Below are 20,670 nucleotides of genomic sequence, written 5' to 3'. Positions count from 1 at the left end.
GGTATTATTAAAAGTGGAAGCATTTAGAAACCACATCAACTGAGCCACAAAGTGTCAGACCATGTAAAGTTACAGAGAGGAGTTGTTGATTACTGAGACACATAGTGCATAAAAGTCGCCAACGTTTTGCTGACTCAGTAACTGTAGAGTTCCAAACCTACTCTGGCTTTAACATCAGCACAAAAACTGTGCGCTAGGAGGTTCATGGCATGGGTTTCCATGGCCGAGCAGCAGCATGAAAGCTTCACATCATCCAGCACAATGCCAAGCATCAGATGGTGTAAAGGACTGGACTCTGGAGCAGAGGAAACGTATTCTATGGAGTGATTGTCTATCTGGCAGCCTGATAGACGAGTCTGGGTTTGGTTAATGCCAGGTGAATGTTACCTGCCTGACTGCATTGCACTAACTGTAAAGTTTGGTGGAGGAGGGATAATGCTGTGAGGTTGTTTTTCAGGGGTTGGTTTAGGCCGCTTTGCTCCAGTGAAGGGAAATCTTAATGTTTAAGCAAATCAAGACATTTTGGACAATTGTTCATTTTCCAATTTTGTGGGAAAAGTTTGGGGAAGGCCCTTTTCTGTTCCAGCATGCCTGAGCCCCAGTGCACAAAGCAAGGTCCATAAAGGCATGGCTGGGGGAGTTTGGAGTGGAAGAACTTGACTGGCCCTCACAGAGCCCTGACCTCAACCCCATCAAACACCTTTGGGATGGACTAGAACAGAGATTATGAGCCAGACCCTCTCATCCAACATCAGTGTCTGACCTCACTAATGCTCTTCTGGATGAATGGGCAACAATTTCCTTAGACACACTCTAAAATCTTGTAGAAAGCTTCCCAGAAATGTGGAAGCTGTTATAGCTGCAAAGGGTGAAACAACTCCATATTAATATCTTACATGGCCTATGTTTTTCTTAAAGTTAATATTGTGCACTGGATCAAGTGATGCATTTAATTTCAACTACACAATTTTCTAATGTATGGCTAAAATACACCAATACAGTTATGTCTTTCCTTCAGCAATAATTTCATTGATGCACTGTTTTGTTCATGTGGAAATGATGGACAGATTTCGGTATGTATAAAGAAAAATTAACACATCAGTTCTCAAATCCTTTAAAAAAAACCAATGCCATTTTTATTTTTTTTTCTGAAACAGAAACATAAAAAATGCATGATTCTGATTGGTTAATTCTCTTTCTTGCCAATACCAATGATTAAACAAACTAAGGGACGCAGCTGGGGTGTTTAAGTGTTTAGGACTCGTATATAATAATAATAATATATAATAATATAGTTAGGACTAGGAAGTAGGCTTGCGTGAACTTGCGTGAGTACCTTTGCTTGATCTGTGCCTGTTGTAAGTAGATGGCTACAGTGTTTAAGTCATTCTAGCTCTGTGCTTTATACAAGCTACAAAGAGATGCTTGAGTGCAGTTTGAGTAAATAGCCATTTTTGGATACATTTTCTGTCTGTTTCTACTCTAAATGTTTCAAATGAACAGACATACTGGGGCTATAAAAAATTCCCCTGGGAACTACAGACCTATCAGTAGAGGCTTAGCCACCCAGTCCATTAACCTGTTCCTGTGGTTGTGAGAGATCGTTGTGTTCTGCTGTGTTAAGCAGGCAGATGACTCTACTGGGCATGCGTACAGTGACTGAGATCACTGTAACATGATACTGATTGCAGTATTGAGCACTGTTTAAGCTGTATGCATTCTAGACACAAAGCTCCACAATAAGATGCTTGATTTCTTCTGAATACCAGGGACACACATTTTCTTCCGTCATGAACAGTCCTCAAAATTGGAAAACCTTAAGCAGAGAGACCTACAGATGATATTTTGACATATCGGGGCTTTTCTGAGAATCTTCAGGAAGGTAAGACCTTTGGTATTTCAAAGTAATTTGGAGGGCAAGGTTTCTAGTTCTTTCTACCCATGTTCAGCTGCTGTGTGAAGGAACCACTATTCTGTTTTGTAAGCTGATTCCTTCTAGATGAAGCCTGTCTTTTTGTGTTAGCCAGGTTTGCAGCAATTACAAAATAAGATTTGTCTAAGAAGATTATCAAGCCAAAGAGATGAGGAGAGGAAGAAACCTCTGAGGAAAAAATGTTTTGTCAGCTTTGTTTTCAGGATCTTATAATAAATTGCAATCATAAATAAATGTTATTCATGATGCACTTCCCAAACATGAAGAAAGAATGGACACATTTACTTGTTCAGTAATATTAGTACCTTCTTGGAACCAGTCAGCAAACTGGTAAACTACCCTTACAGCCTGACTTCTCACTCCAAAGATGATTTTCTGTTCTCAGGAGAAATGATTAGGGCGTGTTTGGGGTTTGAGGGAATGTCTCCATCTGGTGGGGAGTTGGAGTCACAATATGAACAAGCATTGTAGGCATAAAGATTTATTGCACAATTTCATTTTTTAAAATGTATTTTGAACAGAATAGAATTGAAAAGAATACAATTACCTTCTTTTCCTGTGTTCTGGAAAAATAATGATCATATATAATCTGGAAGTATTTATATGACAGGTCCTTCTCCCTTTTCCTGAGTCATGGAGCCCATTGAAATGGCAGCCCTAGGAAGGTCTTTGTATCCCGGCACATTGTACGACTGTCGCAGAGATTCCTTTATTCCAGGTAAAGCTTTCATGCTCTTTCACATGCCACAGTTTAAAAAAAGCTTTGAGTTTATTTATTTATTAATTTCTTTTAAGCACAGTCAGTTTCTGCATTGTAATGTGCAATTAAATAACCCATAGATATCTCCTACTACAGCACCATGCACAGTTGTTTTTGGATAGCAGGATTCCGTAATATATTAATAATCTATAATTTGTTACTTAATATGTGATAGTTCAATGATGATACGATACAGTGGTTCCTGTTTCAGTCCTAACTGATAACAGCACAAAGCTGATGCACAGCATGAAATGGGGTTTCAGTTTCTGTTTTTCATTTTAAAGCTATTGAGAAGCAATAGTACAGACAAATAGTAGGCTATTTGGTGTCAGTTTGTGACAGTTTACAATCAATTGTTATTCTAAATAAATAACAATACTATAGTTTATATAATACCATGCAAAGGTCTCAGGTGTTTGAGAAATGATCTGTGAAACCATTTATCTGGGAAGTAAGTGTTTATTTCTTCCAAAAACACTAACCTCAGAATACATACAAATGAACAGCCAATGCTGATGTAACCATTTCCTAAAGCTCCCCTTGGGGACTTCCAGTAGTTGCAGTTACCATCCAATACTTTTATCAAATCAATCTCTCATTAAATTAACACAGTTGTGCTGCTGATGGAATTGAACAAATCCATGCTATGGCGGGAGGGCAGCAAGAAGTAAAGAACCAAACTTGTGTTCTTTTAACAGTATTCATCTGTCTTACATATTAAATAACTGCACTGACAAATAATATATAGTAATCCAAACAGATATTGTAAAAAACATGTGACATTAGATGCTCATGGGTGGAGTGGCATGCCATGAGAGCATCAACTCATTTAAGACATAACAACAGAAACATTCCCCTTACACTGTCATTTTTTATTAATTCAAAAAACATGTATAGGAGGGCTTTATTTATTTATTTTATTTTATTTTTTTTGCGCTGGGGCCTGCAAGATCATAGTTATGCTGCTAATTACTAATAAATATAAGATTATCTCAGAATGATCCGTTTCATTCATTTAGACATTAGACATTCATTTTAGATTTTTAAATTAACGCTTGGGCAATACACATTCTAATCATGTCCCTTCAATGATAAATGGTGGTATAAAATATGTATAAGAAGAGTTCATAGAAAGAAAGGCATTCTACATCCCCCATATAATAATGAAAGTTTAATGTGGTTGGTACTAATAGTGGGGTTGAGTGTGAATATCCGTAGTCATAAGACATCATTTGACTGTCTTACAGTTTGTAACAGAATGATCAGCTCTAGTGTGTCACTAATTTCAGGTGTTACTCTGTGGGATAAAGCATCATTGACTCAGGATTTGGGTGTGCATCCACAGCCCAACACAGATCTGAAATTCTCTGCTTCTGACTCTCTCAGTGAAAAGGCCAGCCTCATGAATGTGAGCACCTCCCTTAAAGCCAGCTTTCTTGGGGGATTGGTGGAAGTTGGAGGGTCAGCCAAATACTTGCGTGATCAAAAGACCTCAGCACATCAGTCCCGGGTTACTCTGCAGTACAGCCAGACAACAAGATATGAACATCTTACTATGATTCAGCTGGGCAAAATCACCTACCCCGAGGTGTTTGAGGAGAAAACCGCCACTCATGTTGTTACAGCTGTTCTGTATGGAGCCCAGGTTTTCATGGTGTTTGATAAAACGTTCTCAGAGGATGAAGACAAACAAGAGGTCGACGGAAATTTAAATGTAATGGTTAAGAAGATCCCTTTACTTTCCATTGAGGGAGAAGGAGATCTAAAGATGAATGACAAAGAAAAGGAATTGGCTGAACATATCAGCTGTACATTTTATGGCGACTGTGTGCTTGAGGAGAATCCTACCACATACATGGAAGCCTTGCAGCTATACAAGAAGCTGCCATCTCTGCTGAGGCAGACGGAGAACGATGCTGTACCAGTGAAGGTTTGGCTCTATCCCCTTGCCCTGTTGAACAAAAAAGCAGCTACGCTGGAAAGAGAAATTGGTGCTACACTGATATCTAAAGTAGAGACTGTATTGGAGGAGCTGGGAGATGTAGAGAGAAAATGCAACGACTTGGTTAAAAACAGAACAGTAAGCAGTTTCCAAGATTTGAGAGAAAGGCTGCAAATATTCCAGCAATCATTTGGTGAATACAAAGTGTTGTTCCAAAAAGCCCTGTGCAGGCTCCTTCCTGCTATCCGCAGTGGAGAGGTGAATGAGCAGGCACTGACTGACATCCTGTTGATCCATGGCAAGTCCCTCTTTCAGGCTAATATGCTGAGAAAGTGGTTAGAAAATGTTCAGTGTGAAATAGATCTGCTGAATTTCTACACCAGGGAACTGAGTGATGTCCCAGTAGTAACATCTTCAGGCCAGTTCAGCAGCATTCTTTTAAATCCCAATGTTGACACAGTAGTTTGCTTCTCCTTCACCTCTCTGAAATATGATGATCCTTATCTGTTAGCCATAACTGAGTTCCTCAGAGTCAATGAGTTTGAAAAGCTGTCAGCAGTTCCAAAATCAAGTGACCAAGACATCCAGGCCTGGTTCAGCAATCCTGAAATATCTGAGAGGATGAGAGAGAATCTTTTTCTCTTCAAAAGTTTTTCTGAGGCCAATAAAGACAAAAATAAAACCAGGTTTATCATCGCCTCAGTCTCAGACTCCACCAATTCTGGCACCTCCATCCACCTATACAGAAAAGGGAAAATGGTGGACAGCAGCTTTCAGCCTGTGTCAAAGCCTCCGGCTCCCAGCATTGATGTTCAGGACAGGAATGTGATCCTAAAGCTCCAGAAATCCTCAACTGGACTAACGGTGTGGTACAGAGTGGAACACAAAGCAGCACAGCCAGATGTTTCAGGAGTTGATGCTGAAGGTTGGGAATTCACAGACACTCCGGATGCACAAGAAACCTTCACACTAACTGGACTGCAGCTAGCAAACCAGTACCGGGTCCGCTACCGAGCAGTTAGTGATGTGGGAGTGAGCGAAGCCAGTGACTCCGTCCTCTTCTCCGTTCAATGCAAGGTCAGTGTTACAGTGGGCCTGTTGAAATGAAAGGTGGTTGTTTAGATCCACCAGTTTCTTTTATTGATGGCATCAAAAAATAAAATGTAAAAAAGAAGAAAAATAACAATATTATGTTTGAGATCCTGGGGAAGATATGTAATAATATAATTTTCTTCCCAATAGGATATTACTACTTCCTTCTGTAATGAAGTAAGGAATAAGATAATGACCAGCTTGATCACTTCACGGTGGAATCTGTCAACCATCAGGTCAGAGGTCACACATCGAGTCAGCGGCATTGTGAGTATCATTTACACTGAGGTGAAAATGCGTAAACCTCAATTAAGTAAATATTGTGACCTGGCAAAGTGAGTCAATTATAAATACAATGATGCATAAAACACTGGGACAATGAGGTGAAATGGGTCATTTCTGATGAATATTCAATTTTGTATTCTTGATAAAAAGATGAGCATGAGACTAGAGCACAGAATATCAGCTTTCGTTTCTGTGTTTTTTCACACAACATGAAACACAAAGGAACAAAACTTAAGTACAACCCTAAATCAGAAAACGTTAGGATAGTACGGAATATGCAAATTAATAAAAAGCAGTGATTTTTAAATTTTACTTCGATTTGTCTTTCATTGCAGAATGAACACAAGATATTTCATGTTTTGTCTGGTCAACTTCATTTCATTTGTAAATATACATTTATGCTTGTCTGCAGTCCCGACCTGCCCCCAACAGAGAAAGTGTGGCCCATTTTAAAATGCAAAATGCGACAGTGAAGACCCTGCGCTGTTGCACACCTTAAAACTTGTTTGCAGGAAGAATGGGACAGAATTACACCTAAAACACTACATCACAAATGTTGTGAAAAGGAATGGCAACATTACAAAGTGTTAAATGCTTTATGGTCTCAGCGTTTTCTGCAAGAATAAAAATTTAATTGTGTTTATTTTGAAAAAAAAAAAAAACTAAATTCATGAGGCAAAACAATAATATTAATATGCTGTTGTATTATTTTGAATGCAATACACGTCAAAAATAATTTCCAAATGACTGTTTTCCTGCCACTCTTATGTTAATTACACACAGTCAAGGTCTGTAATTAGCACCTCTTTTGGTAAATTTGGCCCTAATACAAAAAAATTAAGGTTGCAGACGTTCTTAATAACACACAGACCTTGACAGTGTACAGTTTAAAGGATACCGCTAGTTAGTTGGGTCAGATAAACAGGCAAACAGTTGACTTATGGCCCAGCTTCTCAGTAGTTTCATAATTTCTGCATTCTAATGGAAATTATGACCTTAGAAATGACCTTGCAGCAGCTAAATGCTTCCTATATAAACATTATATCACTGACTGAATGCCATATTTGTTTTAATCACAGGGCACTCCCTATGTGGTTGCAATCCCTGAAGGGCTGAAACCAGGAATAGCTTTCTTCTTCCAAGGGGTGGTTCATCCAGATGGAAGGGGGTATGAATTCCTGATATTTAATACACCAAATGTCTGATATGTGCTAGATAGATAATTACTTTTACATACCAAAACTTTTTTATTCTTTACAGGTTTAACATAAAATATATGACTGGGCCAAAGGAAAACAATACCACTGTGATGGAATTTTGCTTCAGCGAAATCTTCACACGTCACTTCACATATTTTGCTTTCTTTAGGGATAAATATAAAGTATGTGTTTTACCCAGAGGATCAGCCTTTGATATCTTTATTGTCATTAAGACAGATAGCTATGAGGTATAGTGATTAATAAAATTAGACGTCAAATATAATAAATATTGTGAAGCACTTGAATGACTTATAGTTTCTTTTAAGGTATTTGTGAATGGTCAGAAGCATGAGTTCCGCTCCAGAGGTTCTGTATCAATAGAGGGAGCCACTACCCTTCTCATCAGTGGAGATGTCTTAATGAACACCATCGGTATTGTTCAAGTAAGTTCATTTCTCAAGAGGCAAGTACATCTAAAGTAATTCAAGAAATAAGAATATTTACATCTGTATCATTGGAGGCTGCATACAAAACATATGTTGAAGTATCTTTCATTTATTCATTTATGTGTTTATTTGAGGTTGAGACTAAAACTTATACTCGGACCCTGAAAGACATACAATATGTAGTACATAATAGTAAATAAAAATAAATTAGAATTTCAGTTTTATAATTTTAAAGTAATTTGTATCAATATTAGGAACACATTTAAAATATATAAAATATCTAGGGCAAATAAAACCAATACACCATACAATGAGGAATTGCATGAAAATGCTTTCTTCCCAAATTCAGTAGATGAGAACAGGGGCTTTGGACCACAGGTAATGACGGATCTGACTAACCAGGGCCCACCCTGAGTGGAGGGCCCTCTAAAATGGGCCCTCCCTTTTCGAATAACAGTATTGTATAATACTCTGTTATTATACAAATAAATAAGATATGACTGCATTATCTTTCAAGTTCTGCTTATTCACCTGTTGCCCACCCCACCCCCACCTCAAAAATAAAAGATGGCAGTTAGTTGCTGGTCACCAGTTCTGACCTGGTTAAAATAAAACCAAAATCAGGATTTCACAAACAAAAGGAATGAAGAGAGACAGAGAGGAAGCAAAAAGTAGGCAAACAAATTCTGATCAATTTCTTTCAGAAGAGGGGTGAGCCTAAAGTGCCAAACTGTAAATGAGTTGTAGTAAATGAGCTAGCTAAGTTAGCAATTAGCTTCATTTGCAGTCATTTGTAACAAACACAAGCTGATAAATAAGCACAGGATTTGATTCAGTGCAGCAAGTAAGCATTTTTAAGTAGCTAATGTAACAGAGTGTCTCTATATTAGCGTCCTGGCCCCACCAGATGTCGCTGTAGAGCAGTGCACAACATGATCAATAATTCAGTATAACAAATATATTTATTTTTCTCAGTACATCCAGATGTTTAGTAACGTCGTTTATGGTGTAGGCGTTGCTATGCAGTTAGCCATAGTTCCTCATCAGTTGTGGTAGCCACTCATGATAGCGAGGCAATATAATGAGTCAAGTCAAAAACGTTATTAAAGTTAAATTTGGTCCCTGTCATTACAGCAGAAATGAGAGATTAAACATTAGGCACCGCACTAAACAGAGGATTTCAACATCAGTCAGTATGAAGTTTTAATATTGAAGCACACAAGGCTTGCTGTCACCCACGTTTCAATCAGACTAGTCCTCAGCTCTATATTTACTTTTGTTCTTCTAAGTTAAACGTGCCGCATTTTAGCGACACATAAAGCAGTCACAGTAGTGGTGTAGGCAGAAAGCATGCATCTGCTCACCACAGGCACAACCTCTTTGCAATGAAGATGACAAAACCTAAAGTTGAGAAAGATTAGGAAAAAAAACACAGCAAACTTAAAACCCTAAACCTAATCATCCTTGGCTAAAGCATACTGCCAGGCAGGACATGAAAGATGTTTATAGGGCATTTATGTCTTACCTTATATGTCTTGATGCATTGAAATAGACATTTTATCAAGTAAAAGGACATTGTAATGAACATGCAAATAACAGACTGAAGGCTGCTAAGCAGGACTGAGGAAAAGAAGGCAGAGTTGGTAGAGAACATAATGATTTGATTGACCATGATGCATAGATAGCACTTCTAGAAAATAAATCTGATCATTATCTTAAAAATGCAGCTCAATAAATATACTGTCCTCATTTGATCATGAGTGATCAATCTCCGTGGCTATGCCCCTGTGTCACACTTACATGAGAGAAGTGATTTGCTTCACAGTAATAAAGAAATGCAAACTTAATCCACTTCTTACACAGCTGGGACACATGAAAGTCTTTGTTGAGTATGAAATGTATTTTGTAGATAAGATATATTCAACTTTCTTCAAACTTTTTTTCTGCCCAGAACTGGAGTAACTCTACCTTTGGTATGGAACTAAGTCCAGAAAACTCACATGGGAAACTTTCTAACATCCAGTCAGGAGTCCCAAATCCAGTCTGCAACCCTGTGAGTAATATTGCATTTGAGAGGGGGTTAAAAGTTCCTTCTAGTTTAAATTCTTGATTTCTAGAATTATGATTTAGTTATTAATATGTGAGTTTAATGTTCTGTACTGCTATAAATTATTTGATACTGTGAAACTAATTTGTGGATTTGCTAGTGGGTGCTTTGAGTTTAAGTGGTTAAAGATTAGTCTTATAAACATATAGTCAATGTTCAGCGAAAAACATGCATCGCCATTTTTGTTGATTTTTAGTTTTCTGCATCATTTGAACATGATGGCTGTCATTTACATCATGTGAAATTTTCATGATGAATGGACCAATAGCAATACTCTAAAATTACTTGGAATAAAATATCTTCACATTGACTTACATTAAAAATAAAGAATGTTTTTGACCTCTCCTGTAAAGTTGCCATTTTGGAGATACTTGTTTTTCTTTGGACAGCGATGAGATACACATTGCCCTTTTAGATAGTTTTCATGTCATAAATTCATGGCATAAACAATACAGGCAATACAATATAAATCTTGAAAATCACGGCATGAATTTAGGGTTGGGCGGTTTCTCATTTTTTAATACCTTCAAACTGTCTCCGGTCCCACAGTATACAGTAGGGCGGAGTGTCTGTGATGTATCTGTAGCCTGATCAGCTAACTTTATCATTTGCTTAGCAAGCAGGTTACAGACAAACAAACGGTTTCACACGCCACAGTACAGGCTTGATTCTGACTAACTGCTACTCTGCTGAAACTGTGTAGATGATGTGTAGATAAAGTGTAGATGATAAAAACGAATGTATGAGAGAGCAAAAGTCAAGGTTCCCAAATGGAACCTGTGCTGTGGTGTTTGGAACTGTAGTGTTTTGAGTAGACTGCCAAATGCATAGTCACAGCATAGTCTTGGTTCCAGCTAACTGATACTAAAATGACACCTCTTTAGAGGATTTTAAGAGTGTGAACCCTTAAAAATCCAGTGACTGAGTGAAAGCCAAAATCAAACATGTTCTATGGTGTATGTAGACATTGCTGAGCTTTTATCATATTTAACACCAACACACTCCAATCCCACAAGGCCCAAACATTCAAAATCATTGTTTTTAATGGAGATACACATACTGGTGACTCAGAGTACTGCTTAACATTTCAGCACATCGCTCAACATCAGCAAGCTGTTCGTGAGGTAGTTAACCAATGCCAAGCGTGATTAATGACTTTTTTTCATAACCAGCTCACAGTGTTCACACTTTAAAGGTAACATTTCTTTTAGAATATAAATTTCAGCTTTATATGTAAAAATAACAAACATTTTGTGCTCTATTTAACACTGCTTGTGTCCACATGGTTGTCGGTAGACTTTCTAGCCAATGTGGATTAAGCCCTGTCGTCATCAAACTGTCTCTCAGCTCACGCCACCTGATAGTGGAGTCTGCGCAAGTTGGCAACCAAAGAAAACTTAGCTGAAATAACAACAGTTAGTTTATTATACAACAGTTTCGCCCACACAAGCATTCTAAACATGCTGTTATTATCACTATCACTGTATCACATTTTATGACATTCTAAATCCATATGTATTAATATGGAGTTGGTCCGGAGTGTGTCTGTTGAAATTTTTGCCCATTCATCCAGAAGAGCTTTAGTGAGGTCAGAGACTCATATTGGACGAGAGGGTCTGGCTCACAGTCTCTGTACTGTTTCATACTAAAGGTGTTTGATGGGGTTGAGGTCAGGTTCTTCCACACCAAACTCACCCAGCCATGCCTTTATGGTCCTTGCTTTGTGCACTGGGACTCAGTCATGCTGTAACAGAAAAGGGTCTTCCCCAAACTGTTCTCACAGAGCTGGGAGCATATAGTTGTCCAAAATGTCTTGGTCTGCTGAAGCATTTAGATTTCCCCTTACTGGAACTAAGGGTCTTGGGCCAACCCCTGAAAAACAACCCCACAGCATTATCCCTCCTCCACCGAACTTTACAGTTAGCATAATGCAGTCAGGCAGTTAACGTTTGCCAATCCCAGACTCGTCCATCAGACTGCCACATAGAGAAGTGTGATTCATCCATTCACAGAAAATATTTCCACTGCCCCAGAGTCCAGTGGCGGCGTGCTTTACACCATTCCGATCGACGCTTGGCATTGTGCTTCGTGATGTGAGGCTTGCATGCAGCTGCTTGGCCATGAAACCCCATGCCACACGTTCAAATTCAATAAGATCTTTAGATCGACCCATTCTTTCACAAATGTTTGTAAAGGCAGACTGCATGGCTACGTGCTTGATTTTATACACTTGTGGCAATGGGACTGAATAAAATACATAAATGCAGATGGTCGAATAAGAAACTAAAATTTATCCTTTTCAAATTGGAATTCAGTAATTTCTTAAATCTTTCAAACAAAGTAAACATTCAGAAGCACTTTTTCTTTTATGTTTATTTACATTTCATATTTATTTTACTTTAGTTTTATCCTGGCTCTTACATTCCCTCGCTTTCTATAAGCACCACCTATCAGTGAGCTCCCACACCACCAACCAGTTAGCCCCTGTAAAATATAAATGAGAGTCATGTGTTTATGGCCTTTAAGACGTGACATAGAAATTTCACACATCATAATTTTGCAATACCATAAATTTTTTTTAAAAATACCATGGTATACTATATTCGTGTCATACTGTCCAACCCTACATGAATGATAATAATACATGTTACTTTTATAAATATTTGGTCCTTCCTTATACCTGCAATGCTTACGATCACCACAGATTAAAGCCTATGTGAACCCAATCACTGGAGGGTTGAGAGCTGGACTGATTTTGTTCTTCCAAGGTGTTGTTCCTTCAGATGCCGAAGGGTATGATCTCATAGTACTGACCTCAATACACATTATAGTAATCTTCACTGTAACACATTAAAAAGTAAATATGAAATGTAATTACTTAAATATTATTTTACACTCTGACACAACCATTGACAGAAATACCAAAACAAGATTTTCTTTCAATTTCTTCATTTAAGATTTTCGTTTTTGTGCTGTTTACAGATTTGAAATAAATCTGAAGACTGGGCCAATGGATGGTGATGATGTTGCATTCCACTTCAACCCCCACTTTTGTGAGGAATGCTCTGTGGTCTGTGACAGCTTCAGAAACGGGCGGTGGGAGAATCCAGAAGAGACCCCAGAGGGTCCTTTTAGCAAGGGAGGAGCCTTTGATATATGCATGGCAATTAATCCAGAAGGCTATGAGGTACAGTATGTCAAGAACTGAAATGAGTGGATCAGAAACTTAAATAAATTAAGTAAAAGGAGAAACAAAAGGTTTGCTTTAATTTCCTCAGGTAATTGTGAATGGGCACAGGTTCTGTGCTTTCAGTCACTGCATACCACTGAAGAAAGTGTCTGTACTTAATATCAGTGGAGATGTCTTCATGAACACCTTTGGCATAATTGAAGTAAGTCATTTAACTCATTTCATTTAACATTTAATTTGTTGTTTAATTTAACTAAAATAGTGTACACATGTGATATGTAGAATTATCTCATTTTCTTGGTGCAGTGGAAAGACTGAATGTCAGAATCTATTCATCAATGAGAAATGTGTCTGTATTAATCATTTCACAGTCGCCTTTTTTGTTTCACTCACATGCAACATCACATATTTTAATTCACGCTTATAGCACAATAACCAAAAACACCAAGACTGACTGATGTTAAGCTAACAACCATAGTGTAATGTTTTAAAATTTACTTTGAAGAAGTAGACAAACATCTGTTCAGGGTTTGGCTGTTCAGTTAAAATCAGCCACAGGAGAATAGATTCTTGTTTAGTAGAAGAAGCCACACTGCTAGGAGGTGAAAGTAAAGAATTTTTTTTTTCTTTCACCAGGTGGACCATATCAATAAGAAGGTCATCATTCCTGCCCATTTTTGAAGAGATTGATCATCTAACCTTGAGTATCTTGGATATACTGGGTTGCTGACACAAAAAATCATTGCATTTATATGAATGTATGTAGTACTTTATATTATTTTTTATTTTTTTATTATGTCCCATTTAATGTAGATTGAATCAGTTGAGTAGGCCAAAAAAGTGGCTCATATCTTGTTAAGAACATGATGACAAACATGGAAGGACATGTAACTTTGCACATGTGAGCATACTTTAAACATGTTTCATACAGTGTTTTCTAATGAATCAACATCACCATCTGGGAACATCAAAATAGCCAGAAAATGTAACTCTATCATATTTTATTGTCATCATCTTGAAGTCTATTGGTTGTACAGACCTCCGGTTTGAATGCAAAGTCAGTGAAATGTTGTAGTTTAATGACAGAAGAATTTAGATTAACCAATGATCATAACCATGACAGGAGTATTACGGTTAACCGATAATATCGGCAGATAGTAGACAGCCAAAGCGAGAATGAGAATTAAAATGAAAAACAATGACTATTGTTAAAGCCTATCAGTTGTAGTTGTTTATTAGAGATGATAAAAGACGATAGACTGATTTGATTAAATAGTTCTGTTTACTTTGTGTTAAATCGTGTACCACTGCTTATGGTACAGCAGTGCATAAATGAATGGGAGTTTTCTGTTCTGAGTTATGAATTGTACCATCTGAAGGATCATCTGAGATATAATAAGCCATAAGACATAATAAGCACATTTAAAAAGTAGAGATATTACATTATAATCATATGCCACATGTTGAAACTACACGAGTTGAGCAAAAAGCCTTGGTAGAAGTCAGCTTGTGGGAATGTGAATGAATGAATGCATGTGGATTTTCCATGGATGAATTGCATCTTATGAAGATGTTAAACTTGTTTACATTATCAAGGTTTTAGCTAACCACTCTGTGCTAGATAATAAAGTGAGGGTAAAAGGGAAAATATTTGGAATTCTACATGATCTGTATGTCTGCTGTTGCTTGTTGTAAACTTCTCTTCCTTTTCATGTCCTTTTAGTCTCACCTGTCTCATCTGTTCTGAATTGACCAAATGATACTAAACGTATTCCTCTCCTATTTGGGATTCTGAAATGGAGTTGACTAGCCGATTGGTGAATGTCACATTATCCTGCTGATTACACTGTTACACTGCTTTTGTCTTCAGCTGTATTTGAAGACTTCACTCTTTAGCTTTATTTGAGTGCTTCCCTGCACCTGCTTAAATTAAGAGTATCTGCTTTGTACCTCTACTTCCACTATTTTAACATTAGAAGAGTTCAAAACTGACATTTGTTTGAGAGAAAAGCTCTTTAAATGTCCAATATTATAAAAATGTTCTTGAATATTCATATATTTTTATGTGTTCAATAAATATTGAACATTAAGATACTGAGCTTTGAAAACTCTCTTGTACACATCTTCTTTGAAGAGCTTCCACAATACCACAATAGTCACCTGAAGCAATTATCAGTTCAGTTAATTCAAATGTATTTGTATAGCACTTTTTTCTAGTTCTGTTAAAACTGGAATGATACTGTTATGATCTAGTTCTTGTAAGAACTCTGGGAGCAGCACTCTGGGCTAACTGAAGCTTGTCTAGGCTTTTCCTTGAACATCCAGACAGCAGGGCATTACAGTAATCCAACCTTGAGGTAGCTAGTTTTTCTGCATCCTGTGGGAATAGTGTGTTTCTAAAATTTGCAAAGATGAAGGAAAGCTATTGTTTCATGTTTTCATTACTAATGTGTGCATCGAAAGACAGAACGGAACAATTGTGACACCAAGGTTTTTCACGGATGTTCCTGATGCTAACCCGCTACGCAGCTAACCCTTTTTAATTACGCCATTTTTTTTCTAGCAGCTTTTGGACCAAGAACTTTGTTTTGTCATAGGTGAGTAGAAGGAAGTAATTTGACATCTGGTCTTTTATGTCTTTTACACAGTCCTTACCTGCTTGGGAACCTGTGGTCTGTTACAGAGATTGAGGCTATGGAAGTATACTTTCAGGAAGCTCTCCAAATCGGGTTTATATGGCTTTCTTTGACACTGGCATTGGGTGGTTTCTTTTTTATAAAACAGAAAGACAGAGGTCTCCATGTGGACCTAGACTATTGAAGCCAAAGTTAAATGGAATCACATTTTTATCCACTCCAGCCAGTATAAGCACCAACTGTTAGAATGCCTTACAAAATTAGACCTGTGTAGAGCACAGAGTCTATTACAGATTTGTGAAGTGGATTAGGGGAAGACTGTATTATCTGCTGCTTCTGACCATTATGAACAGGGTCATGGTTGCAGGCATTAACATCTCCTCTGTGTTACAGACATTCATGACTGAGACTTTTAGAGACATGCTCAGTAGATTCGTTATCATGTACATAAAAAAACCTCAGGTCCCAAAAAATTTGGAACAGAAAGCAGTGATTAGTGTATGCTGTTTGATTTTTATTAAACAGAAAGCAGTACAAAAACATGATATCTGATTATTTACCTCATCAACTTTATCTGTCTATCTATCTATCTATCTATCTATCTATCTGTCTACTATCTATCTACCTATCTTGGAAATATATACTGCAGTATTTCACAATAAATTTGGGACAGGAGAATATTAGGTACATCAACTTTCTTTCGGAGACTGAAGACACCAAGTCATCCAGTGTTTAATGCAGAATTTTTTCCTTTTTTTATAATTAAAGTCTTCAGCTTCAGCAGATTTATTTTTTTTTACATACAGAAGCCTGGCTTGGAGCCAGAGTTCTTTATTTGAGCAGATTGCTACAAGTATACACCTGTGATTACTGTAGTACTTGCATAGACAATGTATACCTGTTGACCTACTGTCATTCTGAAAAAAGCTACCAGAGTGAGCGCTTAGATTATTCCTTAACTGCAACTGTAAACTCCATTTTCTATATGTTATGTGTGTTTTGTTCATTTACCTGTGACCATAAGTGAATTATTTTATTTAAACCTCACGCTTGGACCACTATACTGTCTTTCATCCCCTCCTGATCTTGACAATGAGCTATGGACGAAAAGAAAACGTTACCACAACGGAACAGTTACCACAACAGAAGTATGTCTGTCTATCGGAACATCCCCTAACCTGATATCTAATAATGATGGATAATGGCAATGAACAAACATGAAATTACATCACACTCTCAGGGTATTTTATGTTGATACAATTTAAATATACAGTTTATACTTAGTCAAGACAATATTTTTAATACAAACTGCAGAAATACACTGGATCATACAGCACACTTTTAAATCAGAGAGATCGTTAATATATCGCACTGCTTATCAGACCTGCAGGTTTACTGCCCTAATTCTTGTACAGTAAGATGGCGACGATCATTGCACAAACCTAGAAAAGACAGACCACAATATGGTAAACGAACATGTCTAATATCGACTAACTGGTCACATTATTAGGTACATCTACGCTGCATCATTATTCATTTTATCAGCTCCACTTACCATATAGATGTACTTTATGTTTCTACAATTACAGATTACAATTACAGACAGTTACAGATCTATTTCTCTGCATACTTTGTTAGCCCCCCTTTCTTCCATGGCCAGGACTAACAAGGGACCACTGAACAGGTATTATTTGGATAGTGTCCTGTGGCCAGAAACTGACCACTGAGGACTAGAGGATGACTAACACAAACTGTGCAGCAACAGATGAGCTATTGTTTCTGACTTTACATCTACAAGGTAGCAACAAGGTAGGAGTGTCTAATGGAGTGGACAGTGAGCAGACACAGTGTTTAAAAACTCCAGCAGCACTGCTGTGTCTGATCCACTACTCCATTTTACAAGGTAAAAGGGGGCTAACAAAGTATGCAGATAAACAGATGGACTACAGTCTGTAATTGTAGAACTACAAAGAGCTGATAAAACGGACAATGAGTGTAGATACAAGGGTAGGTCTACCTGATAAAGTGGACAATGCATGAATGCAACTATTACAGGAGGAAAGCAAATTGACCAAAGTTGGTGACTTAGGTCAAATACCTCTATGGCAGCGATGCAAATGGCCACTCCAGCCAGCCAATTTGAGTTATCCTTCACTAGTTTAGCCAGCGCATCAAAACAGCCTGTCACATTCTGCAAGAAGACAGGACAGCACAAATAAAGAGAAGGATGAGTGGATGAATAAATGGATGGATGCTCAGTAAATAATGTGCAGTGTGATTGTAAACAATGCCTTTCATTTATTACTATGAGCACAGTATCTGTAAACATACAGTACTGTCAAAATGTCCAATAAGTTTAAGTTTTTATTTATTTATTTATTTTTGGAAACATTTCTGAGGAGATTAGATATAAGGTAATCCACTTTTATATGGAAGGAGAATGTCAGACAGGAAAAAACAGTAATAATTAAAAAAAACAGAGATAATGGGACTCCTAACATCCTTGCAACCATGGGAGACCACCAAAACTGTCCCCATCAGATAAACAGCACTTAAAGCTTTCATCTTTGTTACTTCAGATCTGAAAAAATCTAAGGAGATTCTGTCCGTCCTTCCACTGTGAGAAGACAACTCAGCACTATGAGTCTGAAAGGATGTGTAGCTGTGAAGAAGTCAAGGAAAAGGAAATAGACAAAAAAGAGGAAAATAATTGCAAATAAACGAAACTGCTGGTGTTCTCAGAACAATGACCTGATCATCCAGAGTCCGGACCTCAACATTACTGAATGTTTTTGGGATTATTTGGGTCCTACAGAAAAAGCAACCAACTTCTAAGAGGTGTGGAAAAATATGTCTGCAGATTTATTTAAAAAATTGAGAGCGAGTCTCCTGAAAAGAATGGAAGCTGCAATAAAGGCAAAGTGCAAAAACGCTAAAACTTACATTTTTGATATTATACTTAGTTTGGAGGTTACTGTTGCTGTCATTCTTTGCAGTTACATTCTTTTTTTAGAAAAAGAAGTTTTTATGATGTTTGCAGCTTGTGATCAGAAGCACTGTGATGGTTTTAGACTGTGATGAGAAGAGTGTGCTCAGTACCTCTATTCTTGCTTCATTGTAGGTACACTTTGCAGGTTTTCCATGGCAACAGTCGTTAGGGTACTGTGAGTTGTGTTTTACGAATGGGGAGTCAGTGAAGTCATTGTAGTTGTTGTATCCACAGCATTTCATCTGACAAAGCATAACACACACACACATACACACACACACACACACACACACACACACACACACACACACACACACACAAACTTAAAGGGGAAGAACTTCAGCCAACGGTGCTAACATGGAGAACTGAAACAAAGCTAACAGCTATAGACAGTCCAGCATCTGAGACATGGCTAAGCCCCTGAAAACTCCTCCCCACTCCCCTCCCCCCAAACAAAGACATTGTCACGGTTGAGATCTAGTTTGACCTAATTTGATTGATAATCACTTCAGATGATGAGGGCTACCAGTTTCAAATGCTAAAGTACATTAAGCGTATACAGTCAAATGCTAAAGTCTGTGCACCTTTGGTCAAATCACATGTATTGTTGATTTTCTAAGATAAAAGAAGTTAACGCATTCTCTAAAGAGAACACACTTCTGCACACTTTATATTACATTATGATGTGTTAAAATGTGTTAAGCAAATAAACAGAAATTGTGCTCTACATTTTGCTGAAAGATGTCATAGTTAAGTGTGTTCTCTGTAGAGGAAATGTTCACTTATTTTCCGTTAAAATGAACTTGTCATTTGACCAGATTTTTTTTTTTGCACATGACTGTAACCTCATTATTTGTAGCATCAGCATTTTTGGGCAAATGGACCCTTTAGAATTCTGACTCTTGAAGTTAAGAATCAACAAGATCATCAATACAGTAACATTAAATCAGACAATATAATTGTTTCCTGAACTAATATTTTACATTATTGGAACACGTCTTTTAGAAAGTTCACATTAGAATACTTCTAACACACAAAAAGAAAATTAAATCAATTTGTTTAGAATCTGTCCCATATAAAAATATATGCATATAATGGCAACATATAACAAAATATTTTGTTTACATAGAGGGTAATGTACCAGATTCATTGTCTCGTTCCATGCAGTTGTGAGGACTTTATTTTCACCATAGGATGACTTGATACTCTGAGCAGCTTTTTGACGAATTTCTTCCAACAGCTTTTGTGCCTGAAGGAAAAGAGTACAGCTATCATGATTACTTGATTAAACTTCGTTACAAAAAATGAATCAGCAGTGATTAGTTTCAGTTTGTATGGTGATGATGTATGATATATGTGTACTTATGTCTTTTATGAGGGTCTTTTGAAGGGCTTTTCTGAAAGGCTGTGCATAATTCGTTATGGTCCAGTTAGGTGCATTTTTATTCTTTAGCCTTTTTTAAAATACTCAGTTACTCAAATATTCATCAGAATAACTGATAAATAGTAATTTATTGCCAATCAATTACCAATATAATCAGTAGTGACAGCCCTACAAGGATACTAGTTGTATAATTGATATTATTATAATAATTGATAACCCATTTCTATCTCTGACAGTAGAGGGAGCTCTTCATTAACTCTTAGAACTGAGCATTACCATTACAAGCCATTTCATGTTTCTAAAAAGGTCTCTAATAATCTCATAACGTTTGCGGTTACTGAAAATCATCTCTTGAACTTTATAAGAATGGATCAGTGAGAACCTCCCACCTCCCAGTTTGTTAAATGTCAATGATGAGAACATGAAAACTTTTCATTCTGGGGACTTCACAAACATGTGGGGGTTTTATAAAATTCCATATGCTGTACAACTGGCTGAATCACTGAGCTATGGTCAGCAGGGCTTAATCAAGTGCTTCTCTATTTTTAAACTCCAGAAATAAGTGTTCTCTGTAAATGTGGTAGGCCAGATTCATTTCAAAAACAGGAAGTAAACATCTCGGAAATCACACCACATCTCAGAAGGCTTTCCACATTCTTTACTATGTCAGTAAGTGACGATAATTCCTAAAAAAATATTTGGTGTTG

General features: G+C 37.3%; 2 protein-coding genes across 3 annotated transcripts in view; one reads left to right on the top strand and one right to left on the bottom strand.

Moving 5' to 3' along the window:
- The first annotated feature begins 1,720 nt into the window (after positions 1-1,720).
- On the top strand, positions 1,721-13,635 carry LOC118804353 (verrucotoxin subunit beta-like). The gene is made up of 8 exons (XM_036564848.1): positions 1,721-1,882; positions 2,544-2,651; positions 3,983-5,718; positions 5,878-5,994; positions 7,092-7,180; positions 12,747-12,951; positions 13,043-13,156; positions 13,591-13,635. The coding sequence occupies exons 2-8, from the start codon at positions 2,567-2,569 to the stop codon at positions 13,633-13,635; spliced, it is 2,391 nt and encodes a 796-aa protein (XP_036420741.1). The 5' UTR covers positions 1,721-1,882; positions 2,544-2,566.
- Positions 13,636-16,083: 2,448 nt separating this feature from the next.
- Positions 16,084-20,670, bottom strand: part of LOC118804359 (tetraspanin-1-like) — an 11,308-nt gene continuing 6,721 nt past the window's right edge. For both annotated transcript variants that reach the window (XM_036564858.1, XM_036564857.1), the window contains 4 exons: positions 19,721-19,828; positions 18,690-18,821; positions 17,689-17,781; positions 16,084-17,032 (listed from right to left, as the gene is read on the bottom strand). In XM_036564858.1, the coding sequence (XP_036420751.1) occupies positions 16,991-17,032; positions 17,689-17,781; positions 18,690-18,821; positions 19,721-19,828 (375 nt within the window). In that variant the 3' untranslated portion in view covers positions 16,084-16,990. The remainder of the gene's footprint in view (positions 17,033-17,688; positions 17,782-18,689; positions 18,822-19,720; positions 19,829-20,670) is intronic.

The sequence above is a fragment of the Colossoma macropomum genome, unplaced genomic scaffold (assembly GCF_904425465.1).
Source record: "Colossoma macropomum unplaced genomic scaffold, Colossoma_macropomum, whole genome shotgun sequence".
NCBI lineage: Eukaryota > Metazoa > Chordata > Actinopteri > Characiformes > Serrasalmidae > Colossoma > Colossoma macropomum.
Note: the sequence above shows the minus strand (reverse complement) of the source record. Positions and strands in the feature narration are given on the sequence as shown.